Source organism: Girardinichthys multiradiatus, chromosome 9 (assembly GCF_021462225.1).
Source record: "Girardinichthys multiradiatus isolate DD_20200921_A chromosome 9, DD_fGirMul_XY1, whole genome shotgun sequence".
Lineage (NCBI taxonomy): Eukaryota > Metazoa > Chordata > Actinopteri > Cyprinodontiformes > Goodeidae > Girardinichthys > Girardinichthys multiradiatus.
This window is the reverse complement of record NC_061802.1, coordinates 39102813-39127453: the sequence shown is the minus strand read 5'-3', so window position 1 is coordinate 39127453 and position 24641 is coordinate 39102813. Positions and strand designations below refer to the sequence as shown.

At 42.0% G+C, this 24641-nt stretch overlaps 1 protein-coding gene across 4 annotated transcripts in view; it reads right to left on the bottom strand.

The window, feature by feature from the left end:
- Window positions 1-24641, bottom strand: part of shroom2a (shroom family member 2a) — a 51462-nt gene extending 26821 nt beyond the window's left edge. For 3 of the 4 annotated variants that reach the window (XM_047374479.1, XM_047374481.1, XM_047374482.1), the window contains exons 1-3: window positions 24313-24640; window positions 22705-22906; window positions 7017-7165 (exon numbers count right to left, since the gene is read on the bottom strand). In XM_047374479.1, coding sequence (XP_047230435.1) covers window positions 7017-7165; window positions 22705-22902 — 347 coding nt within the window. In that variant the 5' untranslated portion in view covers window positions 22903-22906; window positions 24313-24640. Of the gene's footprint in view, window positions 1-7016; window positions 7166-22704; window positions 22910-24312 lie in introns of all 4 variants that reach the window. The other variant, XM_047374480.1, reaches the window with a different exon arrangement.

Genomic DNA, 24641 nt, shown 5'->3' with positions numbered 1-24641 from the left:
GAGCCCACGTGTGTTCGTGAAATGCACCGAGGCAGCCATCGCGCCTCTGAGGGAAAGGGGGATGCGTCTGGCGACGTATATAGACGATTGGCTGATTGCAGCTCAGTCTTTAGAGGAGCTCATGATGCATGCTTACTTTACATCTGACAGCTCTGGGATTCACAATAAACTGGGAAAAGAGCATTTTAACCCCAGTACAAACAATCACCTTCATTGGTCTGTCCCTGAATTCAGTCGAGTTCAGAGCGCGGCGCCTCTCAGCGGAACAAGTAAAAGCCTTTCAGGCTTGTCTGGCACTCTTTCGCAGAGGCACACAGGTGAAATTCAGGTTATTCCTCAGACTGCTGGGTCTGATGGCGTCTGCGCTGGTGGTCATCACACTTGGTCGTCTACACATGCGCCCGTTTCAAAGGTGTGTGGCGTCACTCAGCTTGAGCCCCACACGCCATGCTCACCGCAGCGTCCTGGTTTCTCTCATATGTGCACGCGCGCTGAGCGCCCCGGTTTTCTCAACACCGGCGTTACCATGGGAACCATCCTGACGAGGAAGGTAATTACCACAGACGCTTTGCTGACAGGATGGGGAGCCACCCACGAGGGGATGATGGTAAACGGCGTTTGGAGTCCACAAACACAGACAGCTCACATAAATTGTCTGGAACTCCTGGCCGTGATGCTGGCACTGAGACACTTTCTGCCCTTTATCAAAGGGCACCATGTTTTGGTCAGAACGGACAACACAACAGTGGTTGCTTACATCAACAGACAGGGGGGTCTGCGCTCACGTCATTTACACGAGCTGGCATACAGACTGATAATCTGGACCAGCTCACACTTGCTGTCGCTAAGAGCGACTCACGTGCCAGGGGTAATGAACAGGGGTGCGGATCTGCTGTCAAGGGGCAATCCCCGCTACAAAGAGTGGAAACTCCACAGCGAGGTAATGTCCCAGATATGGAAGAGGTACGGCCGAGCGGAGGTCAACCTCTTCGCATCAGGGGAAAACGCTCAGTGTCCGATGTTTTTCTCACTGTCAGAGCGACAGGCTCCGCTTGGACTGGATGCGCTAGCGCACAAATGGCCGCCGGTCCTACTGTACGCCTTTCCCCCGCTGGAACTGATCATTCCTACTCTCGCCAGGGTGCGAGAGGGAAAACACTCACTCATTCTTATAGCTCCCCGCTGGCCAGGGAAACACTGGCTAGCGGAGATTTTTCAGATGCTACACGGCGAGCCATGGCGGCTTCCCCTCCACAGAGATCTCCTGACGCAGGCACGCGGATAAATATTTCATCCGCATCCGGAGCGCATGGCCCTATGAGCCTGGCTTGTGAGGGGTTAAATCTGGCTGCCAGTGGGCTTCCCCAGAACGTTATTGACACAATTCAAAATGCAAGGGCCGTTTCCACGCGTAACGTGTATGAGGGTAAATGGCAGGCATTCGTGGGTTGGTGCGCAAAACCTATGGTGAGCGTAATGCAAAGCCCTGTGTTGGACATTTTAATTTTTCTGCAGGCACTGTTGGATAAAGGCTTGGCTTTTTCCACTGTGAAGATGTACCTGGCTGCTATTTCAGCCTGTCACATTGGCTTTGGTGACAAAACAGTGGGGCAGCACCCCCTGGTGTGTCAATTCATGAAAGGTGCACGACGGCTCCGTCCAGTGTCGAGGAGCCTCACTCCTTCATGGGATTTACCTATGGTACTCGATGCGTTGTCACGTGCACCGTTCGAACCGTTGCAGCAGGTTGAGCTCAAAGTGCTTTCCTTTAAAACGGTCTTATTGATTGCTCTGGTCTCTGCTAAGCGTGTGAGTGACATTCAAGCGCTCTCAGTTAACCCGTCCTGCATGCAGTTTCTGGGTGAGTCAAGGGTTTTACTGAAACCTAATCCTGCCTTTATACCTAAGGTTGCTACGGCTCTGCCATGCCGTGCCCTTGAATTAATGGCTTTCTACCCACCACCATTCTCCTCTCAGGAGCATGAACGACTGCATACGCTCTGCCCAGTACGAGCTCTGCGGTTATATGTGAAAAAAACAGCAGATTTTCGTAAATCAGAGCAGCTGTTTGTGTCATGGGCTTCATCACATAAAGGAAAGCCTCTCACAAAGCAACGTCTTTCGCATTGGGTAGTGGGGGCTATTATTATGGCTTATGAGAGCAGAGGCCTTGCACCCCCTGCAGGTCTGCGGGCTCATTCCACTCGTGGTGTGGCATCATCCTGGGCATTGTTCCAGGGTATACCTGTGGAGGAAATATGTGAGGCTGCCAACTGGGCGACCCCTCACACCTTCACTAGGTTCTATAAACTGGATGTCACCAGGCCCACACTGGCTCACACGGTTCTGGGTGTGGGTTCCACATTGCCATGAATGCAAGATGCAATCTGTTGGTCTTCGAGTGAGCTTATCTGGCAATACGGGAGCAGAAATATCCCATAGTGAGATACCGAAACGAATGTTGAAAGAGAACTTTAGGTTAAGGATTTAACCCCGGTTCTCTGAAACATGAGTGAGGTATCTCACCAGATCACCCTCCTTGCAGGGAGCGAGGAAGAGGTGTGCTTATTAAACTGAAGATCACCTACGTGACGTCGGCTTTTATACTGGGAGGAAGTCGCTCCCTTGGGAGCGGACGTCACTTCCGCCTGCCAGTCAAGACTGGCATAATGTAATAGAGCTTCTGGGGGACAGGCGCTGGAGGCGTGTCCCATAGTGAGATACCTCACTCATGTTTCAGAGAACCGGGGTTAAATCCTTAACCTAAAGTTTTACTTCTACTTCACAGTTATACACTGCATCAATCACATAGAATCCAATAACATAGCTCAAGGTTTGTGGTTATAATGGTAAACATGTGGAAATTAAAAGCATCAGGTAGTATGAAAACTGTTGCAAGGCCTGATAGAAAGATATTTAAATTTACAGCATGGAGGTTAAAAGCAGTTTTGAAAAAATGTATTTGGAGAGCAAGAAGCTTCCCACACATAGCCACACCTATGTGCTCTCCATGTGACGTGACAAGTTTCTTCGCCTCCCCTCTGAAAATGACATTGCAACAACTACCACAGATTAGTCACAATGTGCAAAATGCATAAGTGTGGAAACCAAGCTCTGACCTTATGTTGTGTGTAGAAACCACACCTGTTCAGTGGGCAGGTTCTGACAGCTTGCTGATAACCATCCAACAAATCCTACATCATCCTTCAGATGAATAGGAAAGTGTTTAATAAATAACATTTGACGTGCACAGGCAGAGATGGAGTGCAAAGAAAAACATCAGGGCTCCAAAAGGGTACCGACAGTGATGTGAAATTTAGAAGGGAAAACACTTCTAAACATCCATAGACATGATTCAGACTGTAGCTGAATGACAAGTAGAAGAAACTGGACTTGAAGTGAAGCTTTGAGGTTCAGTAATGACCCACTATCACTTTGCTGTATTCCAAATGTGACACAGACTTGTTATTATGGCCTTGGGAAATGAATGACTTGAGATGCTATTGGAGACTAGCAGAACAAAGGAATTCCTCAACACAGACAAGACAATGCAAACAAACAGAGAGTCCTGTAGGATTCAAAGACTGTAAAATACAATATGAACAATAAAACCTGTCCTTGAAAGGAAGTGTCTCACTCTATTTAGAATTACATGCATATGAAGATAAAAATAACCAGATCCCTCACTCGTGCCTTCTGCTCTTCAGCAGCTTAATCTGTTGTGAATGTAATCCAGCTTCTCCCACAGGTTCAAAAGAAAAATGCTTCAAAAATCATGAGAAAAATGAGACTCCTATGCTGTCTAGAACATTTCTTAGTAAAAACAAGGGTAAAAACAAATTTCTTGACTAAGATCCAGAATAGGGTCAGACAGGAGAGTATTTACTCTTTATTTAAACCACCCTCAGCTAAAACTTTATTAGCCATCCTTTCCTAAAGCTGAGGTAGGAGAACATACCATTCCTCCAATGAAGAGGGATTAAAGCCACTTTACAAATGTTTCATGGAGCATAACATACTACAGTTAGAGGTGCATGTGGCAATGTGCGCCGTGGTGTTATTAACATTACTGTTAATAGCTGTTAAGTTACCAACTTGGGAGCTCATGCTTGCTGACAGTACAATGACCTGCTGGTGCACAGATGAGTGAGTAAAAGAAGATGGCTTTACCAAAAATCCGTAAAGTGGACTATGGGAATCACACAGCTGAAAGATTAATGGACAGAAGCATACGCTTTCATTTTAACTTCCATCAGGTATAAGGCCAGTCTGCATAATATGGTCTTGTGGACTTATAAAGAATGGAAATCTAAAGAGACATTATGAAACCAAACATAAGAACTTAAACCAAAGCTATCCGCCTGGGTCTGACGGTAGGACAAGGAGAATAGATGAACTGAGGGGACAACATGAGCGAGCTAAGTCAGCCTTTCACTGACTGGGAAATTATCAAACAGCGCATGGAAGGTGTGGCAGAAACACTTTCATATGGAGAAGTTAAAGAAAAGGTTAAGCAAATTGTCATGCCTGCCACAAGCACAAGGAGAGCAGAACTGTACCAAGTTACGCAGACCCAGCTAGACTGCGCCATTCAGAGTGTCTGTCTTTAATATTAGTACTTATTGCACTTTTCTGTTCAGCAAATGATTTCATGGGCATATGAATAATTGTTTAGTAGTTAAAAACCATAAATTCTAGTGCTAATTAAATGTAAAAAAAAAAATGAAAGAAAATATATTTGTGAGTTGATTTAAAATGTTTGGACCCCAAAGTGTTTGGAAGATGGAGGTAGTTGACCTCCTGCTATTTTAGTTGGGGACCCCTGGCATAGAGTATCTCATTAAAAACTGAATTTTATGGATGCAAGGACATTAATACTGATGCATATAGATTTAAACCACAAATATACATCTTTTCACAGCTGCTCTAATGCGAATTGATTAATCTTAACATCCCTAGTCACATCACTGGCAAGCGTGGAATCACATACCTACTTAGCTTTATGTAAAATTAGACCCTGCCTCTCTCACACCTTTATCGGCTGTCTCGTCTTGCCTGAATGAGATTGTGACATGGATGTCAAATAACTTCCTCAGGCTTAACAGAACCAAAACTGAAGCTCTTCTCATTAGTATTCCCCATCAATTACATTCAGCCAATAGCTCAATTTCATATTCTGACCATACCATCACCTTCTTCCAGTCTGCAACAGTTCTGGGTGTCACATATGACTCATCTATCATTTAACATTCATGTCCACCACCGCAGTAAAGTTGCATTTCCACCATCTAAAGAACATAGTCAAAGTTTGCCCTCCATGATGCTGAAAAACTGGTCCACGCCTTTGTCTTCCCCAGTCTAGACAACTGACGCGCTCCTTATGATTATCTGTTTCACAAACACCCACCATCTCTGCCCCACCGGGACCAAGGTTCACACGCCTTTTGCTACCCCAAGACTCTGAAACGCTCTGGCCAGAGAGCCTTAGACCAGTGCAGACTGTTGACCGTGTCAAAGAAACGGCTAAAGACTTTTCTGTTTAGGAAAGACTGCTAACAGGAGTATTACTATGTTAACCCAAGTTGTATACTGGTTTTTATCTTTGTTCCGTCTTGTTTTATCTTTTATGCAACACTTTGCCGTAGTTTTAAATGTAAAGGGACTTATAAATAACATATTATTACAAAATCAGAATACTCTAATGTCAGTAAGATGCCCAGAAACTAAATGAGATGCCCATTTTCATTTAATCTGCTCTGATTGGCATATCAAATACAGAAACATTTTATTTATTTTCCCTATTCATTAAATGTCTGAAGGCTAAAAAATACCAGCGTATTCAATCTAAAAAAACACCTCAACCAACAGTCTGTACTTAGATGCAGTATTATGAGTTTAATAAAAATCAGATAAAGATTAGGGATATATGTTTTAGTCTTAAGGGCCAAAAACTGGAATCTGTCAAAAACAGAACTGGCAAATGAGACATTAAAGAAAACTGGAAATTGGTATCAGCTGCGAAAAGCGAGATTGTCTTTCTAGAAACTAAAATGCCGTACCATACACAAGCCTGCAAATCTAAAAACATTCCTTGGTTAAATTTAGATTTTTCTTGTCTTCAACAAAATTAACAGAGACAGTAGCAAACAATACCTCATTCTTGTTTCCTGATCCTACAACAAACGTGTCTCTTGAGGATATAACACAATAAGTGAGATTCCCAACCTCGTCCTTGCACAGGGACAAATGGTGGGTGAGCTTCCTTGTACGGGCAAATTTGTTCAGAGATTTCATTATGATATGATACAATGCAAAAAGAAATGCAGATGGCAAAGAGAGATAATGACCCTAGTGTTTTACACACAAGGCCAGCTGTAAGAAGACTGCTCAGTCGATAAATGCTTCATCAGTTTGAACCAGATATTAAAACTAAAGAATTAGCCATGTGTCAATACACAATGAGATGTATATTTTAATGATAATAGCGGCTGATAATTTTGTATGGATTTGGATTTCTTTGGGAAAAGAGAAACAGTGTTTAGTGAAGGTACTGGTGTCAGACAAAACAACACAAACCTGTATTGCCTGATCATACAGCGCACAAGACTGACAGGGTGTGCTGAACTTAAGAAGAAATCTCGGTGTCACATACTATAACAACTTCCCCTTGTGTGTCCTAACACCTGCCTGTGTGGGATCTAACAGACCCATGATGTCATCCACTCTTGCTTCTTTTGAATACTGCCACAAACCAGGAAGTAACTCTGAGAGCACGCCAGCTCAACCTGGCTAAACAGGAACATCCAGCTACCAAGAACTCGGCAGTGAAAACGTAGAAATCCCAGAATGAACAAACTAAACTACAGACACACAGCACAGACAGCTGCTGGGGTCAGGCCCTCCATCTCCACTTCTCCATCACATTGGTGTGTTGGAGCTGTTGCCATGGTGAACCATTATGCCTATGGGTGGTGACGGCAGTAGATCCAGGAGGAGACTGGGGACTGAGTACCTACCTTTTCACTACCAGACTTAGGGTCTTATGGGAGCCTTTCACGAGGCAGATTGCCTCCTGTCTGTAGCCACTCAGGGGAATCTCGTTGATGTTGATGAGCTCGTCTCCCACTTGGAGACCCACAGCTGCTGCCTTGCTGCTTTCCTCAACCTGGAACAAAAAACACAGAAAATACACTTAAAACTTTAATCAACAACATTTTAACAAGTTTATGTCTGAAAATAACAACTTTACATCCAGAGTCTGGAAGTTAGCAATATTGTGTACATATGTGTTGTAAATCATATGTACACGCTAGTTGACGGACAAAAACAAATGTTTCTCGCTGTCGCGTTTTGTCTGAGTGTGAAAAGTAGAGTCTAGCATATAATGAAATACTCTAAGCCTAAATTAAAAGTGCATTATAGATGAACAGTGACTGTAGACAAACTATACTTTTTACCAAAATTGACAGCAGGCAGGCAAGCATCTAAAGACCAGAATGAAAGGCACCAAACAACACTTCAAAAAGCTGCAGTCCAAACCAATGGCATACTGTAAAAACAAACAGTGGTGTGTTTGTTTGAAGGCAGACACCTGAAATAACACAAGAGGATGTACAGAGAACAGAGCACAGTGCACTGAACTCATAACTTCTGCTGCTGGAATATCTCTGAGGACACGCTGACAAAGGTTGAACCAAGATAGAAACTCCTGAACTGACAGCACAGCTCCACCTTTGTATTTGTAAAGCGTCAGAAGTTCAGATTGCTAAGGTCAGGGCTGTCCTCACACTGACGCAAAAGGTCTAAGACATGCCCCCCCCCAAACAAAAACAAAAAACGAATGGCTCGGCGTGGAAAGAAAAGCTGAGCCGTTGCCTGGCAGCTGCCACATTAGCACACAGGAAGCTCATCTCTGCAGCTGATTAACATGTTTTCTCTTAACCTGTAACATTGGTTTTTTTTTTTTGGGGGGGGGGGGGGGTAATGACTCAACCAGAGAGGTATGTGTAGGTTTACTAACTCTCATATCTTAATAGGCCTTTACCCTCGTTGCAAAAAACTGCAGCAGCAGAGATTGAACCGTGGTTCTAAAATGGAGTGCTACGTGGGGTACGAGAAGGTTTGCATGCTGGCTGGCAGTATTCCTGAGCTAGTCCTGATATGGTAGTGGATTTTGTGGAGAAACAGCCTGATAAATTTACATGGTTACAATGCTGAAAACGGATACAAGACACCTGGCATCACTCAAGATGGAAAACTACTACATTCAAAGCAAAAGTAGGCTCATTTGTTTAGTTTTCATAAATGTTGAGCCTCTACGAATGAGTACACATTAGTGACCAAGACAGGGAAAAATAACTTCTACAAATGCATCCACATACTATGTTACATTTAAATGTTACAACATTTCAGCAGACACATTACATTTTAGGAGAAAACGGGCCACTTCTGCATTATTCCATCTTTATTCATCCTCAGCGATCCATGTCTTGGAAGAAGTACATCACGGTGTATCTTTGTTTTCTGCCCCATCGCAGTTTTATAAATCTATTGGAACTGTTCACTGCAAAACAGTTTTGGACCAATTCTTCCACCTTGTAAATGTCAACGGGCTTCCACATTCACTTTGGTGTCACACTGTTACTATTTGTGTGAGTCTCCTACATTTTTTTTAGTGGGGCCTACTCTCTAGCATAATAAAAAAGGATAATTAAAAGTAATAGTACAAATAGGGGAGCATGTCTCAAACATCAGATTTGGCAAATTACTAGCATGTTAAATACAAAAAAATGTGATTGCATTTAAAGACTTAAAAACTTTCAACTTAAGAATTCCCATCAATTTTGGCCGATAAACATATCAACCAACAGCCTGTTCTTTAATGCGTTCTTAAGATTATTAATATATAATCTGATGCATACAAGTAACTCTTTCGTTTTCTGTTTTTAAACTGCTTCGTCTACCAAAGAACATACAGCACAATTTTTCTATGTGACATTCCTGAGAAAAACAAATAAATATTGGAAGTGGTCAAAATCGTAATCCTGTTGATTCCGATTTTGTCTACAATGAAAACTGGAAATTGTTATCAGCCAATAAAATCCTGGTCGGTTCATCTCAAATTCCTGATCATTTAGATCTTTGTAACTACAAATTTGCTGTTCAAAGGACTCATGCTTACAAAAACAGTAACCGATACATTTACTGTTAGGTTTAGACTAGATATTTAATACAAAAGAAAAAACAAAAAACTATAGTTTGTGGCTAAGCTTTTACAAAAATTAAAAAGTGTAGTGGTTCGGGTTTTTTAGTTGGAAGAACTTTCTCAAAGGTACGTGTTATTCAGTTCTTTTTACCTGAGCAAAATAAGATGAAGCATTGCTTAATATACAAAAAAACAAAAACAAACTGTAAATAATAGCTGGCGATAATACATAAAGCTCAAGTTCATTCAATGTTAACACAGGAGAGAAGCTACTTTTCTAAACAGTTTTCACTAGAGACTCCTGATAAGCACGAGCGTTAGGCATTTCCTTTGTTGTCCGTCTTCCTCCAGCCTGTAATCAGTCCAAAAGCAGCCATCCTGGGTTCCTGGGTATCCTACAAAAATGCCTTGTGTCTCTCTGTGTCAGGAAGGGATGGACGTGGTGGCAATGAGGGTAAGGAATGTGTCTTTTCTGCTGACAGATGTTCTGAGCAGCACGCTGACAGGTCATTAAAGGTCAAGTCTATTCTGCATCCCCAGAATTAGAACCAAACATGGAGAAGCAGCATTCAGTATGCTCCACTAATCTGGAACAAACTTCTAGAAAAATGCTGAATCTCTGATTTGTTTTAAATCAAGGTTAAAAACCTTTGTTTAGAGTTGCTTTTGATTGTTCTATGTAAACTATTAACTGAAACATCTTTTCTTTACTTTCCTTTATCATGTTGCTGCAATGGACTTTTCATCGTGTAAAGCACTTAAACCTATGTGCTATACAAGTAAACTCGACTTGCCTAAACTGTCTGATCATATAGCCTGGAGTATGAAAAGACTATCACTTAAAAAAAACCACTAAGACTTCAGGTTTGTATTTGTTCAGAAGCATTTGTGTATACAAAGCTGTAAGGCGGAAACAAGCTCTTTTAGTTACTTACTTGACAACACTAACCAATAATTAGGTATTGCACATACTCACTTCTTTAAGAAGGGAATCTCACCTCACCTTTCAAAGTTAATCTTTGCTTGGAAGTAAGATTTCTGACTTTTTATTTTTAAAAAGAAAAATACACAACACGCTCCGGCTAAGTCCCATTTCATTTTTAGACCTAATGTAACCTGAGATGACAGGAAGAAAGCTTTTCCAACACTTTCAGATGCACACACCTGAAAATGAAATTGATTTACTCACAAATGTACTGAAATACAAGGAAATACTTTCCTGGTTGATGTATTTTTATTTTATTAGAACAAACAGCGACTATAAAGTCTTCTTTGGAGGGTTGTAATATTTTAAAGGTTAGTAAGACCTTAACAAAACATATGCATGTATTTTGTTTTTTTTTCTTCAAATCTTTGCCAAGGAAAAACAAAATTGTATGTAAAAAATAAAAAAATAATATCACTGTTGTATGTAGTTTGATGAATTTAAATGCCTTATTTTTAGCATATGATTTTATTCTTGGCTAACAAGCATAAAAAAAGGATACTGACCGTTATACAGCACCTACAGGTATGCTACGTTGTGTATGCTTATCGACAAGGAATGAGTGTGAACTGATTACGTGTGAGCTTCCTGAAGGAGTGTCCCATTTCAGAGGACTAATTAAGTGTTTGTCTGTGTGTGTGTGTTTGAGGGGGGGCGGGGGGGAGGGGGGGGGGGTTAAAGGTAACACTAGGAAATCAGATTTGCCCTTAAGCTTTCTAGGTTTTTGATAATACTTGAAGCTTCAGGAAGGTTTAAATTCTAACTTCTCCTCTTGTGCACATTAGTTACTTGAAGTAGCCATGCAAAGCTGCGACAAAAAGCAACACTATTCTCCATAAAATCGAGTAATAAGATGAGAATTAAACAATGCAAGCTGACAATTATCTGTTGGTTTGTCAATCCTTTTACATCTTCTTACTGTATATTACACAATCACTTGATCCTTTGTTCATATAGAAACAAAACTTCCAAAGACGAAGGAGTATTTTGTAAACCAATGTTAAGTGGTGGAAAAACCAGTGTTTCTGTCTATGTAATGCTAAGCTCTCAATGTGTTCCTTCAACCAGAGTAAAGTGTGTCTGCAATAACCAAGTTAAACATATCAAACTCACTGGATCTAAGAACTTAATCTATTTTCTTTAGTCAGTCAGGCTGAAAATATAAAATGTCAGTATTTAAACCCCTAATTTGAACTAGGAACTATGTCCCTAGTTAGAATGAAACTCAAAATACAGTGCATTGCCAAAAGTATTCGCTCACCAGGCTTGTCTAGCATATGAGCTAAAGTGACCTCCCATTCTTAATCCATAGGGTTCAAAGTGACGTTGCTCCACCCTTTGCAGCTATAACAGCATCCATACGTCAGGGAAGGCTGTCCACAAGGTTTAGGAGTGTGTTCCTAGGAATTTTTGACTATTCTTCCAGAAGCACATTTGTGAGGTCATAAGACTGATGTTGGACGAGAAGACCTGGCTCTCAGTCACTAATTCATCCCAAAGGTGTTCTACTGGGTTGAGGTCAGGACTCTGTGGAGACCAGTCAAGCTCATGCACACCAAACTCTCTCATCCATGTCTTTATTGACCTTGCTTTGTGCACTGATGCCCAGTAATGTTGGAAGAGAAAGGGGCCATCACCAAACTGTTCCTGCCAAGTTGAGATGGAATTGTCCAAAATCTCTTAATATGCTGAAGCATTCAGAGTTCCTTTCACTGGAACTAAGGGGCAAAGCCCAGCTCCTGAGAAACAACCACACACAATGATCCCCCTCCACCAAACTTTACACCAGTACCGATCTTCTGGTAATTGCCAAACCTAGAGTCATCCATCAGATTGCCAGAGTGAGAAACATGATTCGTCACTCCAGAGAACACGCCTGGTCTAGATCTAGCACTGCTCTAGAGTCCAGTGGCAGCGTGCTTTACACAACTCCATCTGACGCTTTTATTGGACTTGGTGATGTATGGCTTGAATGCAGCTGCTCTGCTATGGAAACCCATTCTATGAAGCTCTCCACGCACTGTTGTTGAGCTGATCTGAAGACCACAGGAAGTTTAGAGGTCTGTAGCGATTGACTCTGCAGAACGTCGGCGACCATTTGTGATTTTATCTGTATATTTAAATCAAATGAATCCATTAGCGCAGGAAAAGATCAGAGCTGTACGTAAAAACACTACATAGATGTCTGAATGTTAAAAGCTATTAATGAAGGCTAACAGACAGATTTCATTATCAAACATCCACAGAAATCATTTCAATCCACATTGTTATAAAATCATGCGATCTGACCAATTCATTCTGCTAAAAAGGTGGAGCAGAAGGATTTTTAATTCTCAAAGACATTCCTCCTGGACAGACAGAACTGCTGCCTTCCCACCAGTACTGCCTTACAACTCTGAAGATAGAATCTGATTTGTTGCTTCCAACTCAGCATGCTGAAAAGGGGTGTTTTAAGGCTTTTAAAGAATCTCTCTGGTAACCTAATGATTTATATTGACCCTACCAATAAGTCTGGGATGGGTCCTGATAATCAGGTCCATTTAAAAATGATAATAAAGTGTTTCTGCAATATAAAGCTGCAATGCTTTGTTGAAGTATGATGGGCAGGATGACATTAGATCTTGAAGGATTAGAATGTGTTAACTATCTGCAAAGTTAAATGCGTCTTCTTTTCTGTTCAATTCATGATCTAGTGTAGGAAAAACTTACGTTCTATTTATCTATCTAGTGCTGCATTCCATTAACCTTGGAAGTCGGAACTGGGAAGTCATCTCGTCATCTCCGAGTTGTAGCGTTTCAGTTTCCTGCTTGTTTTTGTTTTTTTACCATGTCCTGTCCAGCAGAGTAGCTCAGAATTGTTGTCTGAGTGCCAAGAAGAAGCTCAACAGATTTACTTTCACAATTGGAGCATTACGGCTAATGCTTTAAAGCTCCGCTTGATAGTCATAAAAAGAAACTTTATTAGAAACTGCTTTGGGATTATTTCAATTGTTACGGACAGGGAGACAGAAATGAAAAGGAAAAATAAGAAGCACAAAAGAGAGAAAGGGAGGCAAAAAAGAAAAGAGGAGAGAAGGAGAATAGAATGGAGGAAAGAAAGAAGGATGAAGACAATACAAGATAACACCCTGCTTGCTTCTTCACCTGCAGAAACGTTCATATTACCAGCTTTTTTACCTAAAAGTGCACTGTACCTATCAATGCAAGATGTATTTAGTGGTAAATGCGGCTCAATATAGAACATTTGTGTATCTCTTAACACCTGAATCTAAACACCTTTGGGTCTGAGTGCGAGCGCGCTTGTGTATACAAGGTTTCTCCATAAAAATATGCAATATTGAGTGTGAGGAGCCACAGACCTGCCCCCCTGGACCCAGGACAGATACGGAGGAGATCCGAGTCACAGACATCCAAAGGCCCACCAGAGCACAGGAACCCCAGGAGAACCACCACCGGGACTACGGCAACCCCCCCAGAGAAGAACAGGTGAGAGTCCCAGGGGAACCACCCAACAGCCACAGTGCAGAAACCCCAGGGCGCTGCAGCGACGAGCTCACAGGCCCCGCCGGCAGCTGTCTACGCCTGACCAGATCCAGCCATGGACCCTGAGACCCCAGGACATATCACTCCCCAGGCCTGACAGGGCCCAGGGGTCCAGGCCCCGGAGGCAGCCACTGGGAGTGAGGAGCACACACCAAAGCACCCAGTCCCAGATACCAAGAACCACAAGTACACCGGGGGGCAGAGACACCAACCACCGGCAGGTAGTGTGGCGGGGAGGGAATAGGCTCCCCAATGAATTCCGATCCCAACCCCATGAGCCCCCCATCCCCAATGAACCCCGACTTCAATCTCCCCACAGGGCCACCCCCAACCAGGACAGAGATATTGAACACATGCCCGCGAACCAAAACGCCATGAATCCCCTCCCCACAGCACATGGGCACACGCCCCACAGGTGAGCTTCATCCCCGAAAAGCCGATGAAGCAACACCTACACAGCACAAGCTCCACACACAGCCCCGGTCCTAGCACCCCTGCCGTATCCCGACCCCACCACACAGCACGCCGTGACAGCAAGGCAAGGGCCCCATGCAACACCACCCCAGCCCCCGCTCACAGGTGCAACAGGACAGACACCGTCGAGCACCAAGTTCACAATGGAATCCCCGACCCCACACCTAGGTACAAACAGGTACAAACATTATCCAGTTCAGCTCTACCATCGCCGCTCAGCCGATCCAGATGCCGGTGACCCCACATCCAAGAAGAAGAAACAACCACCCCACATGCTGCAGCCCCCGACACCACCCTCCAGCCCGCTTCCTCAACCCCCCCGGACACAACAGCCAGCAGAGCAGCACACCGCCAAGCCCGCCCATCCATTCGGCCAGCGCCAGCAGCCCCAGCCCATCAGTTCGTGAGAGGGAAACATGCACCAGCCGGGTAACCGGCCGGGCAGGCCAACCGCTCCAGGCCAAGCACATCCCACCAGCCGTCCCTGTGCAGGCACAAGACATGCTCCACCGCCCCACCCAACCGCCAACCGCAGCCCTGCGCCCGGCCAGGGGCAAGAGCCAAAGAAGGAGGAAGGCCACCACAGCACACCAAGGACCGGGCACCCCGTCAACCCCGAAGGTCCCTCGAGATGTCGGACACCCACCCTCCCATACGGCACACCTCGCTGCACCAAGCAGGCTGGCCAGCAACTGCACCAGAGCGAAGCCACATCTCAATCAATACTGCACACAGTGCCCACCCCTTCTGCTGAGCATCCAGCAAACAGTAATCGAGATTTCACTGTATGCATGGTCTGTTTATTATTATTTATTGATATCACTGTGTTTTTGCCCCACGTGTTATTTAAAATCACCTAGAAAGTTCAACAAAGTTCAACTCACAAACTGTTAATTCAGTTTCATTCTAACTCTCATTAATCCAATTATTGCTACCATTGAGCCATTTCTAAAAATGCAGATGAATGAACATGATAACTTCAAGCAGTCAAATAATCAGTCTGTACATGTTTGTCTGTACAAGTCTGAAGTCAGATCTCTTAGCGTTTGAGGTATAGCTCTAAGCAAGAATACACACAGTACAAGTCTTGTTTCTGAGGATGTGCCTGCAGCAACACACACACCTGAAAAAAACCCATCCATTTTGAATCTTAACTGAGCCATCAGCATACATACTATTCCCTCTAAATCATCTCTTCTCTGGAGATTGAGCAGTCCTGCGGCACTTCAAACTAGCCCACAATGCTGCCGCACAAAAGATTCAATAATAGGGAAAACCTGTTTACCTGGGGGTGATTTATCACAGCGTGTAAGAACGGAGATAATTTTCCAGTATGTCTGGTACTGGTTCAGAAAGAGCCAACAGTACTTTTTCCTTATAAAGGCTGTTCCTTACAGAGGAAACACATGTATGAGGTGCGTGCCCAGATGTCTCGTGTAAAACAGGCTTACTTAGGTTTATTGAGACTAAAAACTTTAAGTCCACAAGGACCTTGAGCATAACCTGAGCTATGAGTGGAATCTGGAGAATTTTTATTAGATCCAAGATATTTTTTAACCAATACGGTGAACCTGTCATCAGACTCTTGGCCCATTGTTATTACATTTCTCCTGAAGCAAGCTGGAAAATATGCAAAGAACTGGGAATGCAACATGTAGATTCAGAAACGGCTTCTGTTCATGTATTTAAATGCAGAGATGTTTGAAGCTTTATTTACAAAGTTTTATCTGTTCAGTCAACCTAAAAACAACACTTGCAATTATATAAAGCTGAACTAAAACCCACTGAAATCGTAAAAGGCAAACAAGCAGTATTAAAGTAGAGTGATCCTCTGGTCTTTTTAGATCATCATAAATAAAGTATATCATAGAAAATTAGGCCTCAAAGATGTTTTTTAAATAAATGATTTAATGACAGCATCTCAATTCATACTCATTTTATATAACTCTTATCTGAGAGACACACGAAAACAATGCACCAACTTTCACTTAATTCATCTAATCCTGTCATTCCAACAGGCTCCTGGCTGTCATTGATAATTTATAGGAAACCTAACAAAGCTCCAAACTCCTTCCCTGTTCCTGGTACTGCTCACTACTCCTCAAGCTGACATTTAACCAAGCACTACAGAGACCAAATGTCCAAGAGAGATGGGCTCCAGTAAAACTAAAAAAAACAACAACAAAGTAACAGCAAGGTGGACTCCGGTGTTGTTCAAAACAATCTAAAAAAACATGCCACGACCAACTCTCTTTAGGAATTTAATAAAAAAAAAAAGTTAAATATTGATTCAGGTACCAGCAATTTACGACTATGTCAAAAAAAGTTATGGAGGAATGTAAATTACAACTACAGGTCCTTCTCAAAGTATTAGCATATTGTGATAAAGTTCATTATTTTCCATATTGTCATGATGAAAATTTAACATTCATATATTTTAGATTCATTGCACACTAACTGAAATATTTCAGGTCTTTTATTGTCTTTATACGGATGATTTTGGCATACAGCTCATGAAAACCCAAAATTCCTATCTCACAAAATTAGCATATTTCATCCGACCAATAAAAGAAAAGTGTTTTTAATACAAAAAACGTCAACCTTCAAATAATCATGTACAGTTATGCACTCAATACTTGGTCGGGAATCCTTTTGCAGAAATGACTGCTTCAATGCGGCGTGGCATGGAGGCAATCAGCCTGTGGCACTGCTGAGGTCTTATGGAGGCCCAGGATGCTTCGATAGCGGCCTTTAGCTCATCCAGAGTGTTGGGTCTTGAGTCTCTCAACGTTCTCTTCACAATATCCCACAGATTCTCTATGGGGTTCAGGTCAGGAGAGTTGGCAGGCCAATTGAGCACAGTGATACCATGGTCAGTAAACCATTTACCAGTGGTTTTGGCACTGTGAGCAGGTGCCAGGTCGTGCTGAAAAATGAAATCTTCATCTCCATAAAGCTTTTCAGCAGATGGAAGCATGAAGTGCTCCAAAATCTCCTGATAGCTAGCTGCATTGACCCTGCCCTTGATAAAACACAGTGGACCAACACCAGCAGCTGACACGGCACCCCAGACCATCACTGACTGTGGGTACTTGACACTGGACTTCTGGCATTTTGGCATTTCCTTCTACCCAGTCTTTCTCCAGACTCTGGCACCTTGATTTCCGAATGACATGCAGAATTTGCTTTCATTCGAAGTACTTTGGACCACTGAGCAACAGTCCAGTGCTGCTTCTCTGTAGCCCAGGTCAGGCGCTTCTGCCGCTGTTTCTGGTTCAAAAGTGGCTTGACCTGGGGAATGCGGCACCTGTAGCCCATTTCCTGCACACGCCTGTGCACGGTGGCTCTGGATGTTTCTACTCCAGACTCAGTCCACTGCTTCCACAGGTCCCCCAAGGTCTGGAATCGGCCCTTCTCCACAATCTTCCTCAGGGTCCGGTCACCTCTTCTCGTTGTGCAGCGTTTTCTGCCACACTTTTTCCTTCCCACAGACTTCCCACTGAGGTGCCTTGATACAGCACTCTGGGAACAGCCTATTCGTTCAGAAATGTCTTTCTGTGTCTTACCCTCTTGCTTGAGGGTGTCAATAGTGGCCTTCTGGACAGCAGTCAGGTCAGCAGTCTTACCCATGATTGGGGTTTTGAGTGATGAACCAGGCTGGGAGTTTTAAAGGCCTCAGGAATCTTTTGCAGGTGTTTAGAGTTAACTCTTTGATTCAGATGATTAGGTTCATAGCTCGTTTAGAGACCCTTTTAATGATATGCTAATTTTGTGAGATAGGAATTTTGGGTTTTCATGAGCTGTATGCCAAAATCATCCGTATTAAGACAATAAAAGACCTGAAATATTTCAGTTAGTGTGCAATGAATCTAAAATATATGAATGTTAAATTTTCATCATGATATTATGGAAAATAATGAACTTTATCACAATATGCTAATATTTTGAGAAGGACCTGTATGTACAGTGGAGAAATAACACCTTAGACACACCATCCTAACTGTAAAACACAGTGGTGGCAGCATCCTAGAGATGAGTTTCTTCACTGGGCACTGTAAGGCTGGTCAGAGTTTAAAGGGTAGATGGATGGAGCCAAATACAAAATAATCCTGGAGGAAAACCAGTCAGAGGCGCCAAAAGACCTGAAACAATGACACTGCAAATACCTTTTACATGTTTATTGGTAATAAAAATAAAAACCATGTATCTGTTGCCAACTACTTTACATTTATGCACTAATCTATGTGGGTCTGTCACTTAAGATCTCGACAAAATACACAGAATGCTTGGTTTGTAAAGCAACAACATGTAAATAAGTATAAAAGGTAGAAATATTTTTTTACACAGTACTGTATAAGGATATGAAAAGAAAAACATAAATCTCACCATCTGATGCAAAAAGACCGACTTCTGTCAGTTCTTGGAGTTCAGATGTTGTTTAAACATCAACAGGTATTTGTAGTCTGAATTCAACCACTAAGCTGCAGTCAAGCTAGGCAAAAATGTTTTACCTCCAACCATTACCTGTACCTGCTTCTAATCTTACAGTTTAAAAAGTGAAAAATGTCCAAAATTTAAAAAAAAGTATTTAACCACGTTGCAAGACCAACACAAATCGGATTGTTCTGTATAAATATGAGTATATATCCAGGAGTTTTACTCATCTGCATTAACCTTTGGACCCCTTTTGCAGCAATGCAGCTATGACAAACCAAAAAAAGAAAATCAAGAGAACCAGAAGCTCCTGACCAACAGTTGCTGCTACTTTACTGTGTCAAATTAACAAGCAAGGTCTTTCAGAGTAAATCATTACACAGAAAGCAGAGAAGCGAGGTCACGTGAGATTTCAGAGGAATCTCCCTTCTAGTGAAGCTGCACACATTCTGCCTCCAAGAACAGCTACTTAACAAGGTGACGACATAAAACAGTGACGAGCTGCAGTCTATGCTTTGTTTTATGTTTAGGCTTATGAGGTTTTACTCCACAAATCACACATGACAAGAGTCATCCAGCCCTGTCCCAACAGAAAAGCTACAGGTCTGAATGCATGCATGAATGAAAACGAAGAGTCCACAGACACAGTGAAGGCAGCTTTACGCCAGCTAAGATCATGATGTTCAGCATTTAAATTAAAAGGTTTAATAAAAGCGAATACATGAGATCAAACATCAGGCCATCTGATTATTTTACCCAGTGTGTTGGTTTGTTACATTTAATAAATATTCCGTTCAATACATAAAGACACCAACCGGATAAAATATCTGTATACTCTGTACAACGCCTCCTATGTTACCTCCTACAGCAACCAATGGGTTAGTTGATGAGGTGTGAGAACACATTTCCCTCTGGCCAACCAGCTAACAGGCTGATATTATACTTTACTCCTATGGCCACAAACAACTTGTTCATATCAGAGATCCCACTTAACAAGACAGAGAGCTCTGTGTTCGTCATATTAAAATGAGTTATCTCCTGTTTTCATTCATTGTCCTGTGTTACACAGGAACACACTCAGCAATGTCCTTGTCACATACAGTCTGTTGGAAAGAGATCAGAACATTCAAAGTTTTCTAATAACAGTGCCTCGCAAAAGTATTCACAGCCCTAATTCACATTTTGTCACGTCACAACCACAAACTTCAATGCATCCCCCACTCTATATGCAGAGGATGAACTTTTAGCTAATTTTTCTTTGCAAAATACCTAATGGTCAGTTGAATTGGAGGAAGTGTGTTTAAACGTTCTTTTTCGAGTGTTGCCACAGATTCTCAGTTGTATGTAGGTCAGACTTTGACTGGGCCATTGTAACATATGTACAGGTCCTTCTCAAAATATTTGCATATTGTGATAAAGTTCATTATTTTCCATAATGTCATGATTAAAATTTAACATTCATATATTTTAGATTCATTGCACACTAACTGAAATATTTCAGGTCTTTTATTGTCTTAATACGGATGATTTTGGCATACAGCTCATGAAAACACAAAATTTTTATCTCACAAAATTAGCATATCATTAAAAGGGTCTCTAACGAGCTATGAACCTAATCATCTGAATCAACGAGTTAACTCTAAACACCTGCAAAAGATTCCTGAGGCCTTTAAAACTCCCAGCCTGGTTCATCACTCAAAACCCCAATCATGGGTAAGACTGCCGACCTGACTGCTGTCCAGAAGGCCACTATTGACACCCTCAAGCAAGAGGGTAAGACACAGAAAGAAATTTCTGAACGAATAGGCTGTTCCCAGAGTGCTGTATCAAGGCACCTCAGTGGGAAGTCTGTGGGAAGGAAAAAGTGTGGCAGAAAACGCTGCACAACGAGAAGAGGTGACCGGACCCTGAGGAAGATTGTGGAGAAGGGCCGATTCCAGACCTTGGGGGACCTGCAGAAGCAGTGGACTGAGTCTGGAGTAGAAACATCCAGAGCCACCGTGCACAGGCGTGTGCAGGAAATGGGCTACAGGTGCCGCATTCCCCAGGTCAAGCCACTTTTGAACCAGAAACAGCGGCAGAAGCGCCTGACCTGGGCTACAGAGAAGCAGCACTGGACTGTTGCTCAGTGGTCCAAAGTACTTTTTTCGGATGAAAGCAAATTCTGCATGTCATTTGGAAATCAAGGTGCCAGAGTCTGGAGGAAGACTGGGGAGAAGGAAATGCCAAAATGCCAGAAGTCCAGTGTCAAGTACCCACAGTCAGTGATGGTCTGGGGTGCCGTGTCAGCTGCTGGTGTTGGTCCACTGTGTTTTATCAAGGGCAGGGTCAATGCAGCTAGCTATCAGGAGATTTTGGAGCACTTCATGCTTCCATCTGCTGAAAAGCTTCATGGAGATGAAGATTTCATTTTTCAGCACGACCTGGCACCTGCTCACAGTGCCAAAACCACTGGTAAATGGTTTACTGACCATGGTATCACTGTGCTCAATTGGCCTGCCAACTCTCCTGACCTGAACCCCATAGAGAATCTGTGGGATATTGTGAAGAGAACGTTGAGAGACTCAAGACCCAACACTCTGGATGAGCTAAAGGCCGCTATCGAAGCATCCTGGGCCTCCATAAGACCTCAGCAGTGCCACAGGCTGATTGCCTCCATGCCACGCCGCATTGAAGCAGTCATTTCTGCAAAAGGATTCCCGACCAAGTATTGAGTGCATAACTGTACATGATTATTTGAAGGTTGACGTTTTTTGTATTAAAAACACTTTTCTTTTATTGGTCGTATGAAATATGCTTATTTTGTGAGATAGGAATTTTGGGTTTTCCTGAGCTGTATGCCAAAATCATCCGTATTAAGACAATAAAAGACCTGAAATATTTCAGTTAGTGTGCAATGAATCTAAAATATATGAATATTAAATTTTCATCATGATATTATGGAAAATAATGAACTTTATCACAATATGCTAATATTTTGAGAAGGACCTGTATACCAGCAGCAGTTCCAGTTTATTGCATCCTCTAACAGGTTTTCTTCCAGGATTGTGCTTTTTGGTTGCATCCATCTTCCCATCAAATCTGACCAGTTACCCCGTCACTACTGAAGAAACATCCTCCACAGCATGATGCTGCCACCACCATGTGTCTCATGCAGATGGTGTGTTCAAGGTGATGTGCATAGTTATTTTCCCACTAGACATAGCAATCAATTTGAATGTACACCAAAACAATTTTCATCTCATCTTACTAGAGGAGCTTCTCCCTCATGTATACTCTGTCCCCATACATGGCTTATTAACTTTTTCTGGGTTTCTTTTAGCAATAACCTTCTTCATTACACTCTTCCATAAAAGCCAGATTTGTGGAGCACACAACTAATAGTTACAGTGAGGAAATTGTTTCCACCTGAGCTGTGGAGCTCCTCCAGAGTGCCCTACGTGTCTAGGTTGTTTTTTTTTCTGCCCAGCCTGTCAGTTCCATGGCAGCTTTGCAGTAGTGACATACCTGAACCCATTTTCAGATGACAAATTGAACAGAGCTCCGTGAGATGATCAATGCTTGGTTTTGTCCTCCACAGCTTCTCCCTGACCTGTCTGCTGTGTTCCTTGGTGTTCATGAAGCTGTTTGTTTACTGATGTTTAGTAGCAATCCTCTGAGTGCTTCACAAAACATCTGGATTTATACTGGGATTAAATTACACACAGTTGGACTCTATTTACCAATTAGGTGAGTTCCAAACGCAATTGGTTGAAATGGATTTCATTAGGGGTGTCAGAATAAACTGGCCTACAAAATGTACGCCACACTTTTGTGATTTTTATTTCTAAGAAAGTTTTAAAACAGTGCATCATTTTCCTTCCACTTCATAATTATGCACTACGTCATGTTTCTTTGTCACATAAAAAATCCCAATAAAATACACTGGAGTTTGTGGTTGTAGTTTGACAAAATGTTAAAAAGTTAATTGGAAATGACCACTTTTGCAAGGCACCATAGATGACAGTAAGCTTTAAGGTTAATTGGCTCTGAAATGAATAAGGCGGGTTGTGACGTTTTTTACCTTTGTTATGAGCAGAGGTTCCCGATGCTCCAGACCTCCTCTGAGTGTGAACCCCCAGGGTGCACCTCCCGATAAAAGCACAGGCACCATCCTCCAGCTCTCTCCATCTCTTGCCCTATGATCCAGATCTCCAGATTTCTGCGACACATGCCAAAAACTCTCGGCTTCCGGATAACAAGTGGCTCCCTCGGCATCCATTACTCTGCTTACAAAAGTCGAGAGACAAGAACATTAAAAGAAGTCTACTAAACAGACACAGAACAGATAACTCAAAACAGTTCTCCTACAACTACTACAATTTGTCTGTTTACCATAGAAACAGGGTTTAAGAGGTTTGTTTTCCAACCTAATCTCCAGTTTCTGTTCACTGTGTTCTGTTTCAGCTTCTGTGCTATGTTGATTAAAACCAGCTGAGAAATGTTTAATTGTTTAACTCAACAATCAATATTTTGACCATAAACACAAAGGTCACAGCACTATTTTTAGATGTAGTATTTTATGTTTTTTCGGCAGTGCTTTCTTTATATTCTAATGATTAACTTTCATCTTCTCCCCCATCATATGTAATGATTGCTTTAGGCAAGATTTTGTTATTGTAATTTGTATGCCAACACAATAAATTGGCAAAAGCTGGGTTATGGACTAGATTGTAACTTACCCGAAGTTTTCAAATTACACCAAAACATGTTACGTTTCAGTAAGTTATACAGTATAATTCAGTTATAAATCAAATGGTGATGACGCATTTTAGCAAAATGACACTTTCAGTGCGCATGTCATTATACACAAGCAATATTTAAACATTTATTACATACTAACAAAGCTTTGTGGTGACTGTTTCCATAATGTAACCTTTAACCTCCATCAGTGAATAACAACAGAAAACTGATGACAATTTTGGGTTATACAGTGAGTTTTACTTCAAACCAGGTGTTAAAAAATGAAAAACTATTTATTTTAATTTCTGAGAAATGTTCAAATAAATAAATCATATGAAGTAGAATGTCACTATATTGGACTAACAGCTAAAGAAATAGAATGAAAATTGTATTTTCAGGATCCTAAAAAAAACAAAAAACTGTAAAAATAACATTCTGAAATGAAGCCCTGTAACTAACTAAAGATTTTTATTATAATATATACAATACTTACAAAATTTTGTTAGATAAATGATTATTTTATTTAACCCCATAAAGTTAGAGAGCTCTTAATTTGAAAAGAGCATGAATTAGACACATTAAATGGACGTCAGGCAGCAACTTCCCCAATTGGGAGGGAGAGTATTTTGTTTTTATTTTTTTTATGTATAAAACGCAGTTTTTCAAGACGGATGTAATGTGTAGCTGTAAGTAAAGAGCTGCTGTCATAATCCAGACGGCCTGAGTTAAACTTAATGCTCTTACATGAGACAAAGAATTAAACACATTATCACTGTCGTCGACCAACAATGGAATCGGTTGGACCAATAAATAAAGTTGAACAGACCGACTTGTTTACCGAACTAGGACTGAAAAAAACAAGCTAAACTCCACTAAAAAGTAAACTTTAATTTCCTTAAGTTTTATTTGCAAAAAGATTCCTAAACCCCTGCGGTTCGACTGGACTTACCTGAAAATTCAACTTATGGATAAACCGTGGTGAACAGGAGAGCTTCGTCGGGAGGCAGGCGGCTATATCCCAGCTTTACCTCGTTATACATACTTCATCTTCTCTAATAGTTTGTTGCCAAAGGATTCCTCAGTCTTCTTAGTTAGGTGCCAACCGGTCCTTTAACCGAGAATGTGTCCAGTTTTGGACTGCGACAGTTCAGCCCGTGTCCTGCTTCATACATACAGCCCTACAACGAGAGACTGATCCACGTCTGAAAGTTTAAATGAGCTAAGCTAAACTAGCTCCATCCATGGACAGCGATATCCAGTGTGGCACGAGCGGCACAC